General features: G+C 42.5%; 1 protein-coding gene and 1 long non-coding RNA gene across 2 annotated transcripts in view; both read left to right on the top strand.

The window, feature by feature from the left end:
* The first annotated feature begins 602 nt into the window (after positions 1 to 602).
* LOC125300120 lies at positions 603 to 2,623 on the top strand. Its single transcript, XR_007194515.1, has 3 exons — positions 603 to 681; positions 917 to 955; positions 2,555 to 2,623. It is a non-coding gene; the product is annotated as an uncharacterized LOC125300120 (long non-coding RNA).
* Positions 2,624 to 10,406: 7,783 nt separating this feature from the next.
* The window catches only part of LOC125300780 (rho GTPase-activating protein 29-like), a 25,602-nt gene continuing 12,765 nt past the window's right edge, over positions 10,407 to 23,243 (top strand). The window contains exons 1-11 of the mRNA XM_048252910.1: positions 10,407 to 10,605; positions 14,008 to 14,157; positions 17,326 to 17,422; positions 17,594 to 17,663; positions 18,463 to 18,523; positions 19,187 to 19,318; positions 19,618 to 19,682; positions 20,519 to 20,629; positions 20,862 to 20,942; positions 22,583 to 22,747; positions 23,145 to 23,243. The exon at positions 23,145 to 23,243 is cut by the window's right edge and continues 39 nt beyond it. Of these exons, the coding sequence (XP_048108867.1) occupies positions 10,407 to 10,605; positions 14,008 to 14,157; positions 17,326 to 17,422; positions 17,594 to 17,663; positions 18,463 to 18,523; positions 19,187 to 19,318; positions 19,618 to 19,682; positions 20,519 to 20,629; positions 20,862 to 20,942; positions 22,583 to 22,747; positions 23,145 to 23,243 (1,230 nt within the window). The remainder of the gene's footprint in view (positions 10,606 to 14,007; positions 14,158 to 17,325; positions 17,423 to 17,593; positions 17,664 to 18,462; positions 18,524 to 19,186; positions 19,319 to 19,617; positions 19,683 to 20,518; positions 20,630 to 20,861; positions 20,943 to 22,582; positions 22,748 to 23,144) is intronic.

The raw sequence follows: 23,243 nt of genomic DNA, 5'->3' as shown, positions 1-23,243 counted from the left end.
GGCAGAATCAGTGGGAGAGATGAAAATGTTCTCTGTCCGTATAGTGATGCTGGTTGCAGCGCTGCTGCTTATGCAGCTGGATGGTGAGTACAAATAAGCCATTTCAGTGTACAGAATAGACAGATGTGAAAGACTCAGAAGTAATGAGTACATTTATTACATTCCATTCTTGTTTGATTTCCTCTAAATGTCTTATAGTATTTTAAAAGACAGAGAGAGAGACATACATTTTTATTCAATTTATTTTATACATTTTTAGGTTTCAATGGAGATTCAGAGGTAAGTTGTGATATGATTCCATACATGTCTAAAGATTCCGTACAAGTCTTAAAGATTTATAAATCTTTCAGATCCAATTGAGGAACACACACACAAAAACACACACACACACATACACACACACACACACACACACACACACATTGTGGTTAAATAACGTGGTTAAAGCAAACTGCAGGTAAAGAAACCCATGTGCAAAAATATGTAATTAGCATTTGCCTCATTACATGTTGATGTTGAGCACTGTATCTCCATCTGTCTTTACACCAGGGCGTTCAATGTATTCATGGTCGACCGGGCCCTCGTGGTCGGCCTGGCCCACCTGGTTGGCCAGGTCCCCGTGGTCCAGCTGGTTTACCAGGTCCACCTGGTTCTGGTGAAAGTGGACCTCCGGGTCCTGAGGTGATGACACACACACACACACAGATACACACGCACATCCATCCATCAATCCATGAGAGAATATTTGTCCACATACATACATTAGAATTTTAGGTGAAACCTGATCATCAAACATTAAATGAAAATCTCTTTCTGTTTCTGTTTGTTTCTGTACACACATCTATATTTGAATAATTATTGACTTCACATTTCTTGCATTTTATCTTGTGTTGTCCATGTGTTCCGTTCCTTGTAGGGAGATCCAGGAAAGCCTGGACCCCCTGGGCCCAAATGTGTAAGTCTGTGATTAGTATCAATCTGCATTTAGGAAAAAAAGTAATAATTCATGTCTAATCTTCTTCTTGCTTTGGTACTACAACTATACTACTACCACTACATTTTCATCTCACAATTGCTTCCTGCTACACATGATATCTGAAAATGTGCTTAGAGGTACTCATTGTTAGAATTGACTGGTCCCGAGAGGATCAGAAACATGCATTCCAATTATACTGTATGTGACGTGTCTACCTTGCTGTGGGCACACATCGGACACAATGTGAATGCACTGGTCAAAATATAAACAAACCCAAAAAATCATTACAGTTTTTTACGATTGTTTACACTCTAAAAAAATTCTACTCCAAGGAGCAAAACACCTCCACAGATAGGCACAACATTACACACAATGTCTGCTTCACCCTTTTTACAAAACATTACACTCAGTGATTTGTAAAACTCTACACACATTTTTACACCTTAGACACAGATAAGGATTGTGAGGTTACTTCCTTGTCATTACAAAGCCCCGGGTTGCCAATGACCACACTAATGAACAAATTGTATAATCACATCCACCAGTTGTGGAAGCACACATGTGCTAATTTGAAAACGCAGCACTCAGGTGTGCTATAAAAGGCAGCAGGTGAGTTCACCTGTCTTCAACAAAAAATAAAGGAGCTAGAAGAAGAAGAAGAGTGAGAATGAGAGGGGGAGCTCAAAGAGGAGATGAAGGAGGTAGAGGAAGAGGAGAAGGAGGTAGAGGAGGAGGCCCAGGTAGAGGAAGAGGAGAAGAAGGAGATAGAGGAAGAGGCAGACAGAGAGATGATGAATAGTTACAGTATTCTTGTTGCTTAGTTTTTCTTCAGAGTCAAAGTGTATGTACTTCATGCAGTAATTTTTATTTGTCTACAGATTTTATTTGTTTCACTGATTTCTATGTTGGTTGATTACTGTAACTGATTATGGTAAGAAATACTGTAAGTATTGAAATAAATACTTTAAATATTCAGTCTGCGGCATCAGGGATGTGCAGTGTTTGGTAGGTTTATACCTATTTGTGTACATTCTCCCTACAGTATATCTCAAACTAATCATGAAAAATGTTGTGGGTTGGTCACTATTGCCATCTAAATTATCCCTTACATAACAATGTCTGGCCAAAAATCTAGCACATGCTATTTCCTAAAATTAATTTTTTTACAAACGTGTTTTTTATTTATCACAGCAGTGTGGAACTGGCGGCAATAGTGTCTGATCATTGAGGACTGTGTTGGTTAAATGAAAACTAATAGCATTTTCACAAATATGTGTATATGTTTTGACTGAAGTGTGTATGTTTTGACTGAAGTGTGTCATTCTGCAAACAATCTAGGAATTATGCAAATTGAGTGTGGTGTTTGGATAATTGTGATTATATTTTGAAAAAAAGAACCCGGTTTTCAAAATTGCGTGTAAACAATAAAAAAAACTGTAATATTTACCCTTCTACAGTTAAAGGCTCTGTCAGTATTTTGTAAGGTTCAACTGACACTGTGTTTGTCCTTTGTGCCTTTTTTGAAATGGCTGTGCTATTATCTCACTTTCCCTTTCTATCATTTTATAATCACTATAGGAATTTTCTTGGTCCCCTAAGAGCCCACCTACTACTACAAAGAAACCAGAGAACGTCACGGTGGCTTAGATGTTTGTCCACAAGGAATCTTTGCAGTGAAGCACATTTCTATCTGTTTTAACAATATGGGAAAAGTTGAAACTAGATGTACCGAGCTAAATATCCCCGCCAACCCGTCCTGCACATTCTCTCCGCAAAAATAAATCACACTTTCGTCAATACGTCTCCATCTCCTACTCCATCCTACTTTTGTGTATGTAAATAAGTCTGTGTTTGTTTTTGTGTATATATGTGTGCTTCTGTGTGTATAGACCCTTTCAACAATAAAAACAAAAACAATGCTTGAACGTTCTATTTGGGCCCCAATCTACTTCCTCTGCATTAAGATTACATATGGAATGTTCAAAAGGAAGTCTTGTGGGGCCAACTATGATGCTGATAATGGAACTCTCTTGAAAGGGTCCATATGTGTGCTTCTGTGCGTGTGTGTGTGTGAGTGTGTGTGTGTGTGTGTGTGATGTGGGGGTTCACTTGTGAGTGTGTGTTCGCTGCACGGCGGTCATAATAAATGCTGATTATCAATGAGTTGTATGAGATCAATGCTTCTACATGTTTATATCACAATAGTTGAGCCAAAATCAAGACATTTAAAAAATGACATGCAACATATGCAGTGCCCTTGCGATTAATTACATTTGTTTTTTAATGAATCGTAAAGCTTTTCCAGTCAGGGTTTTCTCCAAGTCACCTACAGTTAGCTCTGGTTTATCATTTCACATAATTCTCCATGACATCAAGAGATGTGGACAAAAAGTGGCCTTTGCCTCTACCATAACTAAGGCCCTGTTTCACAACAACGCTTGCAGTTGAAAATTACAAAATATTCAGATGTGCCTTTCGCTTAGACGACGGCGGCGTTTTGGGGGCTTAAAAATAAAAAAAAAAAAAAATGAAACCACCTTCCTGACTAGAAATCTTAAAAACGCTCCACCATTGCGTTCCCGTCAGAAGGATAAAAATGCAAAAGTCAGCTCCGATCTTTCGGCGCATGCGTGTTTAAATTACCACCTAGCCGCCTGGCGTGCATCGAATTTCATACACTTTTGTGTCACCAAATTCATGCAGATTTCCCCCCAAAAATGCTTGTCTAAACGCGGATTAAAAAGTGAGAACACAACGCCACTTTTGCGTTTTCTCTTCAGGTCGTTTCTATCACGTAGCCTAAAGCTAAATGAATGAATGTCCAGCAACTAGAGTTAGAACCTATTCCACAAGGCAAACGCCCATAAAAGTAACATTTCAGCCTCTGCCAAGTATTTTGACTGAGCTTTGGGTCATCAGCTCAGAGATGTATTTTGTTGTAGGAAGCACTGCAGCACTGTGTCCCCCAATGCCTGTACAGTACCACACACACACACACACACACACACCCTTACAATGCGCTTGGAGACGGCACCATTGTGTGGGGAGAATGAGGTATTGCAGTTAGAGTACATGCTTATCCCATTATAGCCTACGCAGGGCTCTTCAACTGGCGGCCCACTCGGCCCGCGAGGTTATTTACTGGCCCTTTAAAAAAAATGTAATCTCTAGCAAGCGCATGAGCTGTTCTTGCATCTCTCGCTCGCTATAGTCCTGCAGCCACTGCACCTCAGCCCATTGAACAAGTTAGGCTACATTACAATTCATTACATTTGTACATAAGCTGAACGTAAGTAAGTGCCATAGTTTAGTTTCAACCTAAATTGCCAAGTTGGAGTTTATGAACTATACTAATATTTAACAAGTTGCACCACACACACAGTTTCTGTCAACAATATATCGCAAAAAACACGGGCACAATTTCTGCAAAACTTGGTGGAAAGGTGGAGCAGATCAGACTCAAAGGGAATTTCAAAGTATTTCTATATAGTAGCCTGGCTATTGCCGATGTCCTTCATTTCTTCACGTCTTACAACATAAACAAATGCAATAATAGTCAAGTGAAGTCAGAAATGAGCCTGTCTAAATGCCTCTTGGAAATCATGTGGCATGTTACATTAAATGCGCACTCAATTGCGATTCGAAGCAAAAAGTATCACTGATAGCGAAGGTAAATTGCATATTTGTAAATGTGACGACGGCAAAACGTTTTGTGGTTAAAGTGAATCGTAGACTAGGCTATATAATAACCAAAGAAAGTAAATGAGATTTGCACCTCCGTTCGCCAAATAAAGGCCGTGGTTGTGTTTCTACAATATGTTGGGACAAAACGTAATTTCTGTCAGAAACCAAGTAGGCTAAACGTTTTCATTGTCATCGTTAACTATGACGATGCCCATGTTCAGTAGGCTATGTTTTTCATTTTTTCGAGCAGTGACATAGGTTTAATGCATAGGGTAACGTGAGGTGCGTCAGAAAAAAGATGGGCCTGTCCCTCTCAAAACATGTTAAAATAGTGTGATTAGCAACCAGAAAAGAAAAAAATCCCGGGGGAGACAATCCCGGACCCCCGTGTTATTGTTATTAGGCGATTATGACTGGCCTGCCCCCACTGCTAAAAAAATTCTAGAGGTCATCTCATTTAAATGGTGGGAATGTCAAATGTAAGTAGGCCTATAAGTCAGAAGAGCTACATATGCGACTGATTACACATTTAATTCACCTGAACAGTGTTTTGAATCCTGTTTGTAGGCTACTCACTGGAAATCTTGGATCTAACAGTTAATGTACAAAGCACAGATTCCATTACTGTTATCTGTTATCACAGATTTCATTCCATATTAGCCACCAACAACTGGGTAATGATGTTGTTATGCATGTACAAAATACAACATTTGAACACCCATATTGCTGCTGTTGTACTTCATTGTATACAGCTGTTAATGTGATTAGGCTACTCATATTTCAAGCCGCATTTCTCCGGCCCCTCAGTTGTGAAGCTTTTCATGAACTGGCCCCCATTACAAACTAATTGAATAGCCCTGGTCTACTGTATATCATTTTGTCATACTACACTCACTACGAAACATGATGTACTCAAATTTACCTTAAAATACCCCTTAATTTATAATAACAGCCCATGATTTGTAAAACAGTCCCTTAATTTCACCTTCAAATGCCATTCATCAAACAGACTCAAGTGTATCCCATTGTAAGGGTACCTTTAGATTGCATCCTATCACACGTTCTCCACTAGAGGGCGTCCGTTATTTTCTCAAAAGGAAAGGGGGACACCTTTGTTAACACTGTCATCATGTACTGTAGAGGACATTTCACTATGGAGCACTTTTCCATTGAAACCTTGAATACCAAGGTTAGATCATTGTAATCGCACCTGAGACGACACTGCGGTTTTCTCCACTAGAAGGTCAACGGGGGAGTACCCAGTTTTCACAGATCCCCCCCCCCCCAGTTTACAATGTACTATAAAGTGCAATGAAATGCATTCTGCCCTTGGCTCTCTCTCAGCCCATAATAATAATAATAATATAATAATAAATAATAATACTTGTACTGTACCAGATTTTGTCTATTTCTAGTTAGTACATCGGTAACTTTGTCTAGGTTATTTTTAAACCCCTGCCACTTCTTTCCATGTCTATCCACAGAGCAAACCGTTACACTAATTTTTGGTCCCCTGCCAGTACTGTTTTGGCTGTTTCACAACTCTATTTCATAGAGAACACGAGAGGCCATGTGGATACGTGTACAACAAATACCATACACTGTAAACTTATATCATATGTTCCCAGCAAGTCTATTTTGAGTGGAGCATTGCTTAATTTGTCTATAACACTCATCGCTTTGTCATTAATGGATCGTGAAAGGACCTTGTTGTCTTCAAATAATTAGAGCACTCCACCTCTTACTTTAAAATAGGCCTACTTATTAGTGTGTGCTTCTGCATGCTTTTCTTAAATTCTGCTAGGCCTACTTGTCTTTTCAGTAAACAAATTTCATACAATCTAGCCTACCCATTTAATCTATAGGCCTATGACCAGTGTTGGGAGTAATGCGTTACAAAAGTAATGTAATTACTGTAATATATTGCTGTTTGCTGTAACGCGGTAATATAAGGCATTACAAAAAAAATTGGGTAATATTTTACTCGGTACAAACTGCAGTAACGCGCGTTACAATGCATTTTAACCAAAAATTAAGCAGTGTTTTGTTTTGATACATATTTGCAAACACCACCGCGAGAACAACAGAGGAGAAAAAATCCGCGCAAAATAGTAGAACGTTATCTCCTGATACTGGTTGAAGATGACTGTGGCTGCAGCGGACTCTATTTGCGGGATGGACATAAGCCTACGCTCAGAGACAAGGATATGAAGAACATAATAGTTAAGTGCACTTTGTGCGAAACCGAAAGATCTCACTATGGCTCGCGAAATAGCACAAGTCATGTAATGAAACATCTAAAGTGGCGCCACGCTAATCTTTTTGATTCTTGATTAAACACAAACTTCTAGTGCATGTCAGCTTTGAGCTGTGAACTTGAATTCACAATTGAACTTAAAGAGAATAAAGGGATAGAAATGCAGAAAAAAGATTGTGTAGCCTGGCAGTGCCACCGCTCCCACCACGCGCATCACGCACTTTGCGTAGGGCACCAAAGGACAGAGGGGGCACCCACATGTAACCAATGAATAGTAGCTTTACTGCAAACTGTATTTCACTCTTCGTCAATAGCGTTTACAATGTCACAATGCACTAACACCATGGTACATGCAAGTTTGATACTTTTTGGGTTCTCTCAATCTCCACCACGTAGTGCTAGAATGGAATTGGTGGGTAATTCGTTTTCCAAGCATTTACATGAAGCACATGATATGCCGAGTTGACAAAAAAATAATCCATTCAGATATAGGTGGATACCAGGCTCACACTTTTATTTGCAAAACGAAATGGGAAGCAACATGTTATTGCATACTTTCCAAAGCAATGAAGGCTGCTTAAAACAACTTAACATTGTGCATATTATTGTTAATATTGTGCTATCAATGTAACTCAACAAACAAGGCTTGTAAACAAGAGCTGGCAAAAAGGCATTATGAGAACGTAAAGATCAATGCTCTTAAAGTGACAGTGCACCATTTTTAAGAAAATAGCATGAATGTTTAAAAACACACAGTAATGGTCTGTAAATAATATACCTTTTATTTTACTTTAGGTTTTTGAGTTATCATTTAAATGTCACTCACTCAAAACCACTCACTTAGGGCACCAAAATGGTCAGTAGGCCACCATCTTGACATGTCTTTATTAAAGGAACCGTATGTAAAAAATGTATTTCAATTAATCAGTGTGAACGTATGTCTCATAGCCCGTCTCGGCTTGTCCCCTGCACTCCAAAATCTGGCGCTAGTTAGCCGATGCTACCAACAGCTTTTTCAATAGTGGTGCTTCGGCATCGGGCTAGCCATGCAAATAAATCACTGTTTTACACCCATTTACGAGGCTCAATGTAGATCAGATTCCAAAAATAATTCAGTGGAAATGCATGGATTCCAGTTGCTGCTACTGGAAGAAACTGGAATCCATGCATTTCCACTGAATTATTTTTGGAATCTGATCCCTTATCATACCAGTTCATTCTTACTCGTTGCTCGACTTATCGTGACTAAATTCAAGATGGCTGCAAACGCTAAACTTCGTGAAGATACTGTCTGTATAAATCGTCTTGTAAGTAAACTACTAGTGCTTTTTCAAAGTTCTCAATGTCTCGTTTTAAATGTCAGCCCTCAACTGATATTGATGTTGTCATGTTGTGTTTTGGCCTGATGCGCCACCCTCCACCTATCTACTAATCACAAAGTCAGTAGTGTTTCGGCATCCGTGTTGCCAGCTCTGCCAGTCAGAGGTGAGGGGAAGGGGATACATCCCTCTACAGTAGTTTGAAAGTGATTGCAGTACCAGTTTTGGCCACAATCTAACATACAGTTTCTTTAAGCTTTGATTTACAATATAGTAGGCTCTCTATTGATTTTAATGAGCAGGCCTAGGCCTTAGAGTTACAGTATTTATATCACAATTTACCAGACTTTGACCTTTTGTCGGTTTTTATCAAAATTCTGACTATGATTGAGCGTAATAAACTGCATTTCGAATGGCAAATCCATATTTCCAGATATTTTGGTGAAACTAACTTAAAAGTAATGCAATAGTAGTGTAATGCCTTACAATTCAGAGACAGTAATATTATAATGTAACAAATTACTTTGAAATGTCAGTAATAAGTAATGCATAATACATTTCGATTTTGAAGTAACTTGCCCAACACTGCCTATGACTAAAAATATCAGAGGTAAGGCATGTTTTGGGTTAGAATCGCACATTTTTCAATCGTTGGATAGGCTATATGTAGATCATGGCACAAGCATTTATAATAAGCGTCACTGTGATGTTCTTTCTAAATCACCTAAGGAATACGCCCACATTGGGGGGGGGTATCATTGACCACAGCAGGTCCTCCACTAAACAAATGCAATTTTCCATTTACTTTTTTTTTAGGCCTCATTAAACATTGAACTCATCAGCGTACGGATCGATAAATGTGCATTGTCGCGATTGGTTGCAGGACTAGTAAATTCCCAACATCCCAAAATTCCAAATATAGCTCAGGGATCCAATCAAAAGTTATTATTCGTGTCACGTGACTGAAGTTTGGAGTTTTACGTGAAAGGAACTATAGAAAGGAAGCAAACTGAGGGTACGAATGAATGCCTCATCTGGATAGGGGCAGCTGCCTCTTGAATTGCTTTTTACCCCTTTATTAATTGCCTTCTGTATTCATAAAGTTTGTGCTTGGAACCCGGTTTGCAATGCTTGATAAACACAATTCTTGTGAGTATTTTAAACTGTTCAAACATATTCACTTCGTTACTTTTGCTCAGCCATCCGTATTTGAGGCTAATTTAACTGTAATGTCAATTGAGCCGCGCCAGGTAGGCTAACGTTAACGTTACTGTCATAATAGTCTACTTCTACTACTAGCATACTACTAGTAGTTTTAATGGTGTTCCGTAACATAAAGAGAAATTCTGGTATTTTTTGAGAAAATCACCTAGACCTAAGTAATGCTAGTATTGGGTGTGTATGGACGACGTTGTGTCCGTCGCGACGATTTCACTTAACTGTAACACGGTCTCAGTGATAAGCATTACTTTTATAAGGGCTAGATGGACAAATGTATGTTGTTAAAATTGTTTGGTGATGATCCAGATCTTAGTGTACCTGCTATAAGAGAAGGGTTTTGGTGTGAAGTCGCCAGACTTACTTGAGATAAGATCATTGCATCGTTTGCATTCCTTCCGAGTGAACATTCTCAGGAGAAGACGAATTGATCTGAAACAACCTTTCCTGGAAGAGGAAATACAGGTATGCATAAAGTAGACAAAAAGAAAAAAAAAAAGGCTGGCAGAGATCCATCTCGAGAAAAATGTTTTGCTGTAATAGTCAGAAAGAACATGAAAGACCTCGAGATTACAGCTGAACTCGTGTTCCCTGTGGTAAATACTGGACAGCCGAAGTCATATAGGGAAATTCAGAAATTATTGTAGTAATATTCTCTCGCTCTCTGTGTTAGAATGAAATCAGGTAAGGGGCTCAAATGAAAGTTAGGCTGCTTTCATAAACCTCATCCAACAACTTAGGCTAGGTGGTTTTCATTGCAGAGGTCTAATAAGTACAGAATGAGGACGTTCCAAAACCACCATCTAGCCACTGCTATGGTATGTGGTGTTGTGACTAAAATATAATTTTTACACCTCTACCTCTACCCCCCCAGGTTAGGTGCCAGGCTCGGGGCTGACGAAGCATATTGTGTGTGAGCGGTGACTGGCTCGCCGCCGAAGGCCTTGCTGCAATGTTGGGGCCACACACGGGAGGCTCACCCACCTCCCCCCAACCCTGGACTGGTGACGAGGGAGGGCTGAACGGTGACGGTCAGGGGGGCATGGCTAACCCTCCTCGCGGAGAACCAGAGTACATCATGAGGCTGGTGGAGGACCTGCGCAGATTTGCAGACGTGCTGCTGAGCCTGAAGGACGCCTTCCTCGCTGAGGGTGAGTACCCCCCCCCATCCCCCTCCATCCCCCTTCATCGTTGTTCCCATCATGACCTTCAGCTCAGCTCAAAGGGCGGTGATGTAGTCCCTAAAAAGTCCTCAAGTCAGACTGGATTGCTGGATTGGTGTTTGAGGCCCGCACTTTCCTTATTATTATCTATTAAATTCCCTCAAACCCAACCAAAAGCATGCCTTTGTGGTCTGCAGTGCACATCGTGCTTCCTATGACCATGCCAGGCAGTTCAGCACAGGCTTGTCCTTTGAAGCACTCTGAGACTCCTATTATTTTATTAATCCTTCCGCTCTTCTCATTGCCTATTCCATTACCTATTCCATTCTCTACCAGCTTCTTTTTTGTATTTTATTTATTTTATTTATTTATTTCTTCTCTCTCTCTCTCTCTCTCTCTCTCCTCCATCCCTCTCTTCTCGTCCTGCCATGACTGGGGTCGAGGGCGGCCTAATGGCATATAATGGTCTCCATACTTCCCTTCTTGTGCTGTGCTGATTCTACTTCAGTAAAGCTGGGTGTTTGCATGCATGTGTCCATCCTAGAGGTCGGCATGGCACCTTGGCGCTACTCAGTTTGGTCCGCCAGAGCAAAGGGGGGCGGTGTGTAAGGACGTTCCTCTACGCACCCTCAATGGCTTGATATCATATCACACATGCCTGTGGTGTTGACCACGAGACCCGACTCTGCGTTGGGAGAAATTGAGGCCTAACTCTGATGCCTGTGGCCAGGGAGCTTCCTGAGCGAGTGGAGGCCAAATGGGAGACCCTGAGCGCTGGAGAGACAGCACGCAAACATTCCAAGCGTTTTTTTTTTTCTTTCAGAAAGCTAGAGTAGAAGTATGTAAATTCCTGGACAGGAAGAAGATGAAGCCTTGCTTGCTGAACAAGCCCACGACATGTGCATGAAAGGCCAGCTGTGTTTACTGTGCACCTGTGGTCCGTGGGTTAAGGCTGGAACCACTGGAATGTGGCGCTGCTGTGAATAGCTGTTGTCGTAGTGCCCCTTCTCTGTTCTTTGCAAACGCTCTGCCTGTTGTCTGTCTCGACCTATTTTATACAGTCTATGGTCTGGACTGTTGCTGTGTCCGTGTGCTGTGTTCGCTGTTTGTGTTTGCTCTCGCATGTGTGCTCCTTGGTGAACATGTAGGCTTTTCTCGCGCAGTGCTCTTATTTATGTTTTGGCCTACTCGGCCAGTGTTCACAGTTTGTGTTTACCTTTTTGAATATGTCTGTTCTTATCTGTATACTTCCTGCTATCCCTGTACTGTTGTGTAGGGCTGGTTGGTTATGGCAAAAATCATTATCACTACTATTTTGTTCAGTATTGAGATCACAATTATTAAGCACGATTACTTCGTGATTTTTGGAACTGTCATTCATTTTCAAAACCTACATTTTTAAATTGAATTTTAAATATAATCCAACAGGAAAAAATACATGTAAAAAGATAATGCACACAACAACTCAAGCCAAAAGGAAAGAATTGTTATGAAACTGTAGCAAAATAATTATTATATTTCGAGGGGTTTCATTCAGCGAGGGTGTGTGTGTGTGTGTGTGTGTGTGTGTGTGTGTGTGTGTGTGTGTGTGTAATCTATTCTTTCTTCTTATGCCTCAGTGGGAGCTTTACTCTAGGCTTAGCTTCTTTCAAGAAGATTGCATGATCTTCACTTGTCCAAATACACAATTGTTACACAAATGTTACACAACCTACATCTGAGAGACAAATCAGACACAGGAACCATCTCTCCCCCATCAGACACATTATCTCACCCCTCGTTTCCCGTAAATCAAGTGCCCGTGTGATTGGCCTGCACTGAGAGACCTGGTAAAGGTTTTCTGATTTGCGTGTCTGACAAATGAGATGGGAGAAGAGCTGACCTTACATGGTTTGTCATGCTGCAATCTCAGGCCTCATCTACTTCCTGGTGGCCATAGAGCCTCCCCGACTGTCTCGTCAGTGTCATAGCTTCAGTCACCATGGCAGAGGTTTCAAGGTGGCGTGATTGATGACATGTTGAGCTGAAGATGGATTCACCTCATTCAGTCTGCCGTGTGCAGGAGTTAGCCGTGTCTCGGCTGCTCGACGCTTCTGCACTTTTTTTAGTTCCTCATGCCAGGCTACCCTTTTTGTGTTTTTCCGATTTCCTGTTTCCCACACCTGATTCACTGCCTCGTATGACCCCTGTGTGCTCTCCAGAAGCATGGGTTGGCAGTGTGTTATGGCAGCAAAGCTGAGAGTAGCGGAAGACCGAGGACGGGGCCAAGACGACTGGGGGGGGGGGGGGTGCACAGGTTTCGTTTGAGGGGATGGTGCAGTTTCGAGAAGGCTAGAGGCAGGCTCAGACAAGTTGCATGATAACCTGCTGTTGACGGCGTCTGAGACCGTTTGTGTACAGTGCTACATTTCTATCGACAGAGTTTTCGGGTAACGGAAAGAGGCCATTTGGGTTTCTCTTAGCACATGGCTATAGGATGAGGATAGTATGTGTAATAAAAAAATTATATAATATAATAAAATTATAGCTATTAATATATATAATATAATAAAATTATAGCTATTAATATATATAATATAATATAATAAAATTATAGCTATTAATTGAATGTTAGTCTCTTTTTTCCCCAAATCTTCAACAGCTTATTGTCACTCTCTTATCCTTGAAAAGAAGGCTCATGGGCCTCAAGAACTGTTTCACTCAGAGTAGTCTTTCACACTAAGCTTTTAGAAACCTAAGCAGTCAACTCTGTGTGTGTGTGTCTGTCTGACTGACTGACTGACTGGGGAAGGGTGGAGTAATTATGGGTGTCAGCAAGGTGACTGGGGTGTTTACACGACGAGTTCCACCAGTGCAGAAACACTGTATTTTTTCTCACCTTACGTCAGACTTAGTTCTTGGCTCAGGTTTACTGCCGTTAAATAGACCTTCCTCATTATACCCTGTTTAATCTCCTTTGGTTACACAAGTGGATATTTGAATAAAAAAGGTTGGACTTTTGAGGAAATAGCATAGTTATGAAGAAATGATGTTTACAAAGAAAGAGCTTTTTTTTTTTTTTGAGTACAAACTACCAGTAGATTTCTCTCTCTCTCTCTCTCTCTCTCTCTCTCTCTCTCTCTCTCTCTCTCTCTCTCTCTCTCTCTCTCTCTCTCTCTCTCTCTCTCTCTCTCTCTCTCTCTCTCTCTAATATATATATATATATATATATATATATATATAATATATATATATACATTTTATATATATATATATATACACACACACACACTCTTTGTTGTGTTAACTCCTTGATTCTGTTTGACTTGAGCAATATGAAATATGTAAATGTTCTTCCATAGTGAAATATGCAGTGTAACTGTCTAATTTGCACACTCTCCCTCCCCAGAGGAGCCGGCCAGTGCTCAGCATTGTGGTCCAGGGGAACCTCTGGTCAAGGTCAGCATGCCTTCATCCTGAGGGCCATCATCGCCAAACACCCGACTCTCAACTCCACTCACATTCTGAGTGCCACAGGGAACCTCATCGCCAAGGTCAAAGGTCAGCATCCCAGCCGCCCTCCTCTCAGGCCCATAGCTCTTTCACTCTCTCTTTCTCTCTCTCTCTCCCCCTCTTTCTTTCTCTCTCCATGTTGCTGTGCTGTGGAGCCCTGTGCTTGCGCTGTAGTCTCTCCACTTCAGTCTCCAGTCTCTCCCTCCCCCTCTCTCTCTCTTTCCCTCTCTCTCCTCTTTCTTTCTCTCTCTCCCTCTCTCCACGTTGCTGTGTTGTGGAGCCCTGTGCTTGCGCTGTAGTCTCTCTCGGCTTCAGAGACTGCTCCAGCAGAAACTCGACCCCTGCAGGTGGTGGGAGTTCCTCCGTCCGCCTCCTGCCTCTGGAATGTGGGCCCGAGAGAGCCGCGGCGCTGCTAGCATTCCTGCAGCATCGGAGTGGCTGGTGACGGTGGAGCTGTTGTCTCAGCTCCAGCTCCTCCGCCTCCACTCAGGCTCACTTTGAGCTACTGCAGTGTTTCCCATACATTGACTTATTTGTAGCGGCCCACCACAATATCAACATTGGCCACCACACAATGATATTCCAGGTTGTACTAAATTGTGCTTAAATCTGGTTAGCATCATAACCACACTGTGTTAATTGTTAAAAACTGTTGTATTCAAGTTAATTCTGCAAACCAACCACCACAAATGAAATTCAATTCTGTGGGAAACGCTGTCCTGTCCCTGCTCTTCAATCACAGTGAGGTCTATCAGTGTACTTCGAAGCCAGATTAGCGGTATGTTGACCTAAAGTCAGAGGAGCATTCAAATTTTGGCAAACAGAGGTGAACCCTCAAAAAGCTTAAAAGAAAACCGGTTTCCTTCTGCCAAAAACATGTTTTCATTGAAGTTTTGAATTTGTTAACTTGAATTTGAAGTGTTTTGTGTTAATGTTTCAAACTTTAAATGGCAAGTAACCAGGCAATCGTTCGGCCCTTTGCTGAATTTGAACGGTCCACTGGCTTAAGGCTGAACATACCACTAATCTTGCTTTGTAGTATGCCCCTCAGGTGCATTGAATAAGCAACAAATCAGTCTATGTGTGTCTGAGCATTGCAATTGGGATACTGTACATACAGAGAAACAGGTTGGTAATCTTCACATCTGGGTGTATAGCCCTCTCCTGTTCCAGTTCAGTGTCTCTACACACTGTGAGGGGTTTATTGTCTCAGTTTTTAGATTTTTAGATTAGATGTGACTTTGATTTCACAATTAGTTTCGGTTCTTTTGTGTATTGTGTATTAGCATTCAATGGAATTCAGCTACTTGTAGCAATCACAAGTGAAATCATCACTGGCGCTGAGTAATGTTGTGCAACAAAGTTTTAAGGTGACAAGCAAATCACCACTTTCTGTATGCAGCTTAACAGATAAAAGAAAGATTACTAATTACCTCATATAATCTATCAAATCTACATGACTGATGAACATAAGCATGTCCTCATTCTACTACATCTCCCAAGACTGCATAGTAAATGGAGGCTGAGAGTCCCTGACAAGACAGAAGATATGTCAACTAATGCATTTAAGCAGTTTGTTCCATGATTGTCCTGCCACCTGGACACCCGATTTCCTCACCAGCAGAGATGTAGTGGAGGCTACTGTAAATGCAAGTAAACTCAGTTTATTCACCTCTGAAATTTCAGAAATAGAGTTTATCCACCTCTCAAGAGAGTTTATTCACAAATTGCAACTTTTAACATTCAAAAACCACACTGTATTATCCACATTCACAATATGTACACTCTAGAAACCATTTAATACCACTGATATTGTATAAACATTGGACAACAACCTCCACCATCAACAAACATGTTCTGAAAAATTCAATACCGCACGGTGCAGTCCACCTCACAGAATTCATAGTTTTTACCACTACATCCTTGCTCACCAGTCCAGAATCCAGATCATGTGTTGCCTCCGCCACCGCCTCCTCTGTTTGTTCTGTCTTCTCCTCGTGAGCAGCAAAAGTGTCAGGTTTCTTATTCTTATTTGGACTCCTTCCCTCTCCCTCAGGGTGTGTGTGTGTGTGTGTGTGTGTGTGTGTGTGTGTGTCTCTCATGTATCAGACCCTGATGAGATACTGTACGCAGGCAGAATGCTGGCTCGTCACCCAGGCAGCTCTACAGCTGGGCTAAGCCAGGCGCGTAATTTGAAGCGTTCCGTTCCTGGAGCGAATGCTGCAGCAATTAGCTTCCACTATAATCAATGGAACTGGCTACACCAGATGCAAGAACGATGAACACATTAGAAACAATTACACCAGTCTTCTAAAACACGCTCTGAGAACAGAATTGTGCAGTTGTATGCCTTGTCTAGCCTGGCTGTTAGATTGCAGCCTATCCAAGAGCAATTTTAGGCAGGGATCACATTGGCCAGTGGCAAGTGTAACGCAACGCTCAAACCATAATAAGTTCGGTAACACTTTACTTGACGGGTGAGTTCATAACACATTCATAGCAGCTGTCATAAACTGCACATAAAGCATTCATGACTTTTATTTTGACTAGTTGTCGTCGTTCTGTCTTCCACATTCATGAAAGGTTTGGTATGAATGTTGAGTCATGTCTCATGAAACAGTCATGAATGCTTTATGTGCAGTTTATGACAGCTGCTATGAATGTGTTATGAACTCACCTGGCAAGTAAAGTGTTACCATAAGTTCTATCTCGTTCCTATGGTAACACAAACGGTTTCCCTTAACTGACAATTGAATACGCTCGTGTTACACTTTGAAAGTTGAACCAAGTTCAACGCTCAGCTTGTTCAACGCTAGTGTTACGCTAGCGCTGCCACCGTTCCGCTGCGGAACCATAGAGAACAATAGGAAATCTGCAACTTGCCCCTGGTCAGTGTGATCCGCGCCTTAGAACATTAAGTAGAAAGAAACATCGCTATCTACTGTCCTGGCCCCCATTCACATGTTACAATATTATGGACAATGTTAAACAGGTGTCATTTGGTTGAAATAACATTGCATTTTTGCCACTGGCATACTGTACATTTTTCTCTGATTTTGAATAGGCACAGAATCTTTTGTACGTTTTATAAATCATGCTTTTATATATTTCTATTTGATCTCATTCTTTTGCCGTTTGGTGTCATGTTTTCAGGACGTTAGCTTGATGTCCTCAGGAAGTTTGTCTGAAAGCCATGTGATTGCTCACTTTCCCCAGGCGTAAACTTTAAGGAAGTCAACAAAGAAAACAAAGAGACTATTTTTGGCGACATACACACATCCATCGACTCCCTGGCGTTCACCTTTGGCAATGTGTAAGTGAGCTGTTTTGGCGTGTTCTTTTTGGTCTCTTTTTATTTGGCCGCGCTGCTTGTTCACATCGCGTTGGCCGACGGCAGCTGAATACAGCTGCCCCTTTTCTACCCTCCTGTAACTAACCACCGTTCGTGCCCCCCTCCCCACCCCCCCCCCCCTTCCTCCTGCAGGGTGTCGGACTTCCTGATGGGAGATGTGGACAGCACCTCCAACTTGGGGCTCAGCAAAAGCAGAAGCTTGGTGAGTGGTGATCTTTACCTTTCCCCACGTCCTGCTTTTGATTCCTTTGTGTCTATGCAGACTCTGTAAATCTCTCCACCTCCTCCAAGTTTTGCTCTGCTTTCTCTCTCTCTCTCTCTCTCTCTCTCTCTCTCTCTCTCTCTCGGCATACCGCGAGGAGGAGAGATGTAGAGAGTGGATGTGGGCAAGAAATGTGAGATAGAGAGACCAGTGATAGGTTGACATGAAAGCAACAACATGTGGGATTATAGGAGAGACATGCTTGATTGATTGCATTGATTGATTGCTTGATTGCTTTTGCTTGCATTGATTGATTGCTTGATTGTGCATGAGACACCATGAAAGAGCTGTCAAAGGCCTTCATGTCTGAGAGTTGGTGTGGTATAACATGGAGGTAATCAACATGATCCCTGATCCTCCTGATCATGTAATAAATGGTTTGGGTAACACTTGTTTGGGGATACTTGACAGTATCGACATAAGAGTGACATGACACTGTCATGAACACATGACACTTTCATGACACATGAAACCTAACTCTAACCCTAACCCTAATCCTAACCTCTAACTTTAATCCTATAACCCCAACCCTAACCCTAACTCTAAACCTAACCCTAAACCTAAACCTAACCCCAACTTGTTATGACAAAAACCGAATGTCAATTAATAACAGAAGCGTTATGTCATGAACGTTTATGACCTCTTTATGACATGTTAACGACAGTATCATGTCACTCTTATGTCGACACTGTCAAGTAAAGTGTAACCATGGTTTGTAAACGTGTGTGTTTGTGTCCAGTCTTTTGATAATCTCACCAGTGATGCAGGGGAATATGGTCGAGGCACAGGGGACGTAACAGGTGAGTGAGCGTTTCGCCAGTAGAGCCGTCTTCGCTTTTTGGTCCTTCGTTTTTTTTTTAGTTTTTTTGTCTTCTATCGCTGTTTTCTGTCCTGACCATGGAATGGTCTCCTCCCCTCTCCCCCTTTTCCCCTGCATGGAGATTCTTTACCTCCTCCCTTTATTGTATCTTCTATATCCTTCTGCTCTCTATTTATCCCATCACGCCCCCTCCTCCTCCTCCTCCTCCTCCTCCTCCTCCTCCTCCTCCTCCTCCTGGCCCTGGTCTGTGTTTCAGCGCCCCCCCTCCCCTTGCCCTTGTGGCCTCCTGCTTCAGTGGTGTTGAGATTCCTGAGCTGTTTGAAATGAGAATCACACGTGGAGCTGAACCAGAGAGAGGATGTGCGTGCGTACGTGCATGTGTGTGTGTATGTGCGTGTGTATGTGCATGTGTGTTTGTGTGCATACATGTCTGGGCATTATGAATATATGGATGTGTGTGTTTGTTAGCAGGCTAATTCTCGGGCTAAGTCTGTGTTTGTGGGATTTAGGTGTGTAGGCCCAGTGATTTATGTGTAATGATTGTGCCTACACGCCTACACACACACACAAATCATATATCATTGTGTGTGTGTGTGTGTGTGTGTGTGTGTGTGTGTGTGTGTGTGTGTGTGTGTGTATGTAGGCCCATTGCCTGATGTGGATGTGAGCCAACTGAAGAATGGTCGTGGGGTGGAGTCCGCTCTGCTCTATGCTAAAGCCTGGAGCAAGTACACTAAAGACCTTCTGGCCTGGGTCGACAAGCGCATAAGCCTGGGTGGGTCTACTACTCTCTCTCTTACTGTTTTTCTCTGTCTCCTCCATACAATCGCTCTCAGTCTCGCGTTCTCTCTCTTCTCTCTCTCTCTCTCTCTCTCTCTTGGTCTTTCTCTCTCTCTCTCTCTCTCTCTCTCTCTCTCTCTCTCTCTCTCTCTCTCTCTCTCTCTCTCTCTCTCTCTCTCTCTCTCGCTCTTTCTCTCTCTCTTGCTCTTTCTTTCTCTCTCACTCTCTCGCTCTTGTGTGAGGGGATACAATTATCTGCATACAAATGTTTTTTTTTTTTTGTCTTGTCAATAGATATTGAATGTGCCAAAGGCTTGGCCAAGATGGCAGAATCTGCAAAGACGCTGTTCAGCCAACAGGTAGCACTGATGCACACATACAGTAAATGAGTAATCCTACCCTAGGAAAGAAGAACCCATATTTTCAAGCTACTTTTAAGCCATACAACGGCCTGATAATCAGTCGAGTTCAATTCCTGAATCTATTAGGGGTTTGCATGGCGTGTCATCAGATCGGGACGTCACCATATTGGAGATACTCTCCTCATTAGAAAGCATTAGGCACTGAAGTAAATCCCTAACATCGTCAAGGAAAATGGTTAATTATTGCCTTGTTTTAGGTTGTACCAATAGGTCAGACCGAGAAAAACATCTGGAGTAGGTATCGACTTCCTAAAGTTATTTAACAACCAGGGAGAAAGAAGAATAATGCCAGAAGTTATCAGAGGAAGGGGGGCGCTTGTGGTTGGACCTGGTACTCCCTCTCCCTCACCCAACTCATATGGATCTGCGCTGCCAATAAACCGTAATTTCTCGAAATATCGCGCCTTTTCTTGTGGTCCAAGCCTTTGCATCTTGGACGCGTTTTGATGAGCTTTTCTGTTGTTTAGACATGGTTATAGTCACTTAAGGGATCCAAAGTGCATAATACTCCATTGTCCTTCATTCAGTGCCTCCAACATGGCCATGCAGCTGGGTTACCGCCCAGAACGTGACGTCCGTGCAAACCCCTAATATCACTTTGGATAAAATCATCTGCTAAACACCAGTCAACTTTAACTTTACTTATATCTGTATTTAGAGGTGCTGTACTGTTACCATACACCCTTAGTGTCAATTGTATCATGCACACACAGATTCCCACGGATTACATAGCAAGACTGTCCTGTCTTTTCCCTGCGTCTCCCCCTGTTCAGGACTACATGCCGTTCAGAGAGATCTACGTCTCTGCTCTCAAACAGGACGTTGAGTACAGTCAGCTCCTTCTGCAGACGGCCGCTGCTCTCCAAACCCATAAGTTCATTCAGGTGAGTTTTAACGTTTTATTGTCACATTACATTATCATTAACTTGGACATCCCAAAAATAAACAGTTTATTGAATTCTGTTACCTTTTATTACATTTTAACTATTATTATCTACTCCTGGCCTCTCCTCTTCTCCTCTCCTCCTCCCCTTCTTCTCTCCTCTTCTCCCCTCCTCTCCTCTCCTCCCTTCCTCCTCCCCTCCTCATTTCCTCTCCTCCTCTCCTCTTTATCAGCCTCTCCTGTCCAGAAGGGCTGAGCTGGATAAGCTGAGGAAGGAGCTCAAGGAGCAGTGGCAGAGGGAACAGAAGAGAATGGTACACAACCATGACTATGGCTCCTACTGCACTCTACCATAGCAACCCTGACTACGGCTCCTACTACACTCTTACCATAGCAACCACGACTACTGCTTCTACTACACTCTACCATACGCAACCCTGACTACGGCTCCTACTGCACTCGTACCATAGCAACCCTGACTACGGCTCCTACTGCACTCGTACCATAGCAACCCTGACTACGGCTCCTACTACACTCTTACCATAGCAACCCTGACTACGGCTCCTACTACACTCTTACCATACGCAACCCTGACTACGGCTCCTACTACACTCGTACCATAGCAACCCTGACTACTGCTTCTACTACACTCTTACCATAGCAACCCTGACTACGGCTCCTACTACACTCTTACCATACGCAACCCTGACTACGGCTCCTACTACACTCTTACCATAGCAACCCTGACTACGGCTCCTACTGCACTCTACCATACGCAACCCTGACTACGGCTCCTACTACACTCTTACCATACGCAACCCCGACTAATTGTCAGAAGACAATTCCTGAAAACATGCGAGTAGACGGTCAAATGTGTGATACTGAATTGCGGAGTTTTTTGGGGTGGTCCTAAATATTGGGGTATAGACCCTTTCAAGAGAGTACCATTATCAGCATCATAATTGGCCCCACAAGGCTTCCGTTTTAACATTCCATAATCCATATGTTATCTTAATGCAGAGGAAGTAGATTGGGAACCAAATAGAACGTTCAAGCATTGTTTTTGTTTTTATTGTTGAAAGGGTCTATTGATGATAACAGTTCCCTACTTAGCATGACACCTCCACTTGAAGGGCTAAGTACACCTGCTCAGACACGAGTGCAGTGCTCTACGCTTTCAACATTTATTACATTACATTCCGTTGTTCTCAATACAACTCCGCACACCAGCATCGCACTTTGCTGCTGCCACTGCCGTGTAAATTATGATTCAGTTCTATTTTGTCGGCGCCGCTCCATAAAATCCATTGTTCATCCAGGGTTTGCTAGTTAAAAACTTCGGCACTGATGTGCGTGGCAGCAAGTGATGGTGAACACCGGCGTCGGTGTACACCGGGCTTTACAGGCCAAAAGTTAATTGGGATAGTGAATAGTTGGAACACATATGGTAGGAGTTTTCCGCCTCTATAAGTGAGTGTTTGTCATGCCTCAGTGATTTGTTGGGTTACACCAGAGACTTTCTAATGAGGAGACCCACACACGTTGGTGGCGGCACATTGGTGGCGGCAGGGTTCAACTCTGGTGTGCGGGATTGTATTGAAAGCACACACACACACACACACACACACACACACACACACACACACACACACACACACACAGAAGCAATGTGATCATTGAAATCAATGTAAACGTTGAAAGTGCACCACACTCATGTTGGCACCTATGTGCGGAGGACTGTCAACACCTTGCCTTTGAAGCACAGAAGAGAAGTGTTGTAAATTTGATTGACTGCTGAGCTCAAAATATCAACAGCCGTTTTAAAAAATCTTCCGATCAGCGGACATTAAAAAATTTCCCATCAAGTAATGTAAAAAAACAAAAAGAAATTGCATACCGAAGGAGCAATCCCTGCTGCTGTTTTATTGAGACGTGTCCGTCGTTCCCTGCGCAGCATGAGGCCGAGGCGTTGAAGAAGAAGGCCTACCAGCTGCATGTGCAGCGGAGGGAGGAGTATGAGAAGGCCCGCGGTGCCTCCAGCCGCACTGACGAGGAGCAGACCAGTGGGGGGCGCCAGCGAGACAAGAGGAGGAGGCTGGAGGAGGAGGCCCTGCTCAAGGTGGCCTCTCATGGCTTGAAGTTACACTCGCAGTTTGCTAAGAAAAGGGGGCCTCAGTTATGTTGGGCTTAATTTCCTCTCCATTGTAGTGGAGGAAAAGTAGAATTTTGTCTTCTGTAAAAGTTTAAAGGTAGCTTAACTAAAAAATAAAAAAAAGTTCTAACTGCTTTACCAGTTAAAATGAAGCTTAACATAATACCGAATAACACACACGCAGACACACACATACACCAACAACACACACGTTGCTTTACAGGACTCCATCTGATGGTGGATGGTCTGACTGGTGGACATGAGGGTGTGCATATACGTTGCGCATATACGCGCATATACGTTTGTGCATGTGTGCAAACCTTTAGATGGTTTTTGCTAATAAAGCGTTGCCATTTTCCCTCAGACAGAGGAGGCGCTCGAGCAATACAAAGTGTGTGTGGCCGAGGCAGAGAACAGGAAAGCTGCACTGGCCAGCACCCAGTCCGGCATCCTCACACAGATA

The sequence above is a fragment of the Alosa alosa genome, chromosome 9, assembly GCF_017589495.1.
Source record: "Alosa alosa isolate M-15738 ecotype Scorff River chromosome 9, AALO_Geno_1.1, whole genome shotgun sequence".
NCBI classification, from domain to species: domain Eukaryota; kingdom Metazoa; phylum Chordata; class Actinopteri; order Clupeiformes; family Clupeidae; genus Alosa; species Alosa alosa.
This window is presented reverse-complemented; position numbering and strand designations above follow the sequence as displayed.